The sequence below is a fragment of the Salvelinus alpinus genome, chromosome 1 (genome assembly GCF_045679555.1).
Source record: "Salvelinus alpinus chromosome 1, SLU_Salpinus.1, whole genome shotgun sequence".
In the NCBI taxonomy this organism is placed as follows: domain Eukaryota; kingdom Metazoa; phylum Chordata; class Actinopteri; order Salmoniformes; family Salmonidae; genus Salvelinus; species Salvelinus alpinus.
This window is the reverse complement of record NC_092086.1, coordinates 119,968,568-119,971,320: the sequence shown is the minus strand read 5'-3', so window position 1 is coordinate 119,971,320 and position 2,753 is coordinate 119,968,568. Positions and strand designations below refer to the sequence as shown.

Here is a 2,753-nt window from a genome sequence, read left to right as displayed (position 1 = left end):
ACATTATCTCACATTTAGCTTTCAACCACAGAGATTTATATAAACCCGTCTGTCTCTTCGCCATTTGCAACTTTGTTTCAATATTCAAATTTGATCTCCCATTAATTCATGTGGCTGGGGGGGACGAGACAGAGACAACCCAAATCATGAATCAGCTGGCATCATTTGTATGGATGTGGATGTATACAAATACATTTGAATTGAAAAAAGGTCAAACGAAACAAAGTGCAGCTAGTGTACAGTCTTTCCAGCTTCAGTTTGAAGTGATTGTGTTGGCTGTGTTGTTGGCTGTGTTGTTGGCTGTGTTGTTGGCTGTGTTGTTGGCTGTGCTGTTGGCCGTGTTGTTGGCTGTGCTGTTGGCTGTGCTGTTGGCCGTGTTGTTGGCCGTGTTGTTGGCCGTGCTGTTGGCCGCTGTTGTTGTTGGCTAGCTCCTCTGAACAACAGTGTTCTGAGGAGTGAGCACATTTTCTATCCCAGGCGAAATAGCGCCTCATTGGCTCATTGTTATGGATGTATCCAAATACATGTCACTTAAACAGCTTAAACAAATGCAGCTACTTCACTGTTATTCTGGCTTGTTGACGTGACTAAGTTAGCCGTAGTTGGCTAGCTAGCGATAAGAACGTTGCCAGCCAGTACGGCAATGTAACATTTAGAACGAACGACTGGGTCGCGTCCATAGATACAGAACAAAAAGACTGAACGACTGGGTCGCGTCCATAGATACAGAACACAAAGACTGAACGACTGGGTCACGTCCATAGATACAGAACAAAAAGACTGAACGACCGGGTCGCGTCCATAGATACAGAACACAAAGACTGAACGACTGGGTCGCGTCCACAGATACAGAACAAAAAGACTGAACGACTGGGTCGCGTCCATAGATACAGAACACAAAGACTGAACGACTGGGTCGCGTCCATAGATACAGAACACAAAGACTGAACGACTGGGTCGCGTCCATAGATACAGAACACAGACTGAACGACTGGGTCGCGTCCATAGATACAGAACACAAAGACTGAACGACTGGGTCGCGTCCATAGATACAGAACACAAAGACTGAACGACTGGGTCGCGTCCATAGATACAGAACACAAAGACTGAACGACTGGGTCGCGTCCATAGATACAGAACACAAAGACTGAACGACTGGGTCGCGTCCATAGATACAGAACACAAAGACTGAACGACTGGGTCGCGTCCATAGATACAGAACACAAAGACCGAACGACTGGGTCGCGTCCATAGATACAGAACACAAAGACTGAACGACCGGGTCGTGTCCATAGATACAGAACACAAAGACTGAACGACTGGGTCGCGTCCATAGATACAGAACACAAAGACTGAACGACTGGGTCGCGTCCATAGATACAGAACACAGACTGAACGACTGGGTCGCGTCCATAGATACAGAACACAAAGACTGAACGACTGGGTCGCGTCCATAGATACAGAACACAAAGACTGAACGACTGGGTCGCGTCCATAGATACAGAACAAAGACTGAACGACCGGGTCGCGTCCATAGATACAGAACAGACTGAACGACTGGGTCGCGTCCATAGATACAGAACACAGACTGAACGACTGGGTCGCGTCCATAGATACAGAACACAAAGACTGAACGACTGGGTCGCGTCCATAGATACAGAACACAGACTGAACGACTGGGTCGCGTCCATAGATACAGAACACAAAGACTGAACGACTGGGTCGCGTCCATAGATACAGAACACAAAGACTGAACGACTGGGTCGCGTCCATAGATACAGAACACAAAGACCGAACGACTGGGTCGCGTCCATAGATACAGAACACAAAGACTGAACGACCGGGTCGCGTCCATAGATACAGAACACAAAGACTGAACGACTGGGTCGCGTCCATAGATACAGAACACAAAGACTGAACGACTGGGTCGCGTCCATAGATACAGAACACAGACTGAACGACTGGGTCGCGTCCATAGATACAGAACACAAAGACTGAACGACTGGGTCGCGTCCATAGATACAGAACACAAAGACTGAACGACTGGGTCGCGTCCATAGATACAGAACAAAGACTGAACGACCGGGTCGCGTCCATAGATACAGAACAGACTTAACGACTGGGTCGTCTTTCGACCAGCCGGCTTTGGTAACAACCCTAGGTTTGTGTCGGGACTATATCTTGTGGAAGGATGAAATAGTATGAATAAATTCATCAAACTAAAGTTGAATGAAAATATGTATTTGAATATGTTAGTAACCCGTTGTATAAAAGGCTTAGATGGCATGATCACTTCATTTCACTAGTCTTTCTCGTGATGTTAAGCTAACCATCACACATATCCATGTAATGATTATCTGGACCGTATTCATTACGCAGATTATGTTATGAAACGTTTCTTAAACGGAGAGAACTATCTAAATTTGTCCAATAGAAACTATCGTTTGCTGTTTGCCTCCGTGTAGTTCTTCCGTCATGAATGCTCCCGACTAGCCAACTACCAATTTACCTGCGTATCGCTTGGCCAGTATAGCAACATCTTCCTTTGTGAAGACATAGTGTTTGTTGGCCATCCACTGCCGCAGGGACATCACTATCAACACAGACACTCCAGCCAGCACGACTAACTTTAACACTTTAGTTGTCCACGACATGACTGACATTGAGTGGTAGAACACCACGACCAGAGAAACAGACCAGTAAGAGAACCAGTAAAGACAAGACGGAAGTTATGCGAAGGCACCCATAGAGAT

The 2,753-nt window shown here is 46.3% G+C and overlaps 1 protein-coding gene across 1 annotated transcript in view; it reads right to left on the bottom strand.

Annotated features, from left to right (window-relative positions):
• The window catches only part of sigmar1 (sigma non-opioid intracellular receptor 1), a 27,180-nt gene extending 24,427 nt beyond the window's left edge, over positions 1–2,753 (bottom strand). Inside the window, exon 1 of the mRNA XM_071342947.1 lies at positions 2,510–2,753. Within this exon, the coding sequence (XP_071199048.1) occupies positions 2,510–2,663 (154 nt within the window). The 5' untranslated portion in view covers positions 2,664–2,753. The remainder of the gene's footprint in view (positions 1–2,509) is intronic.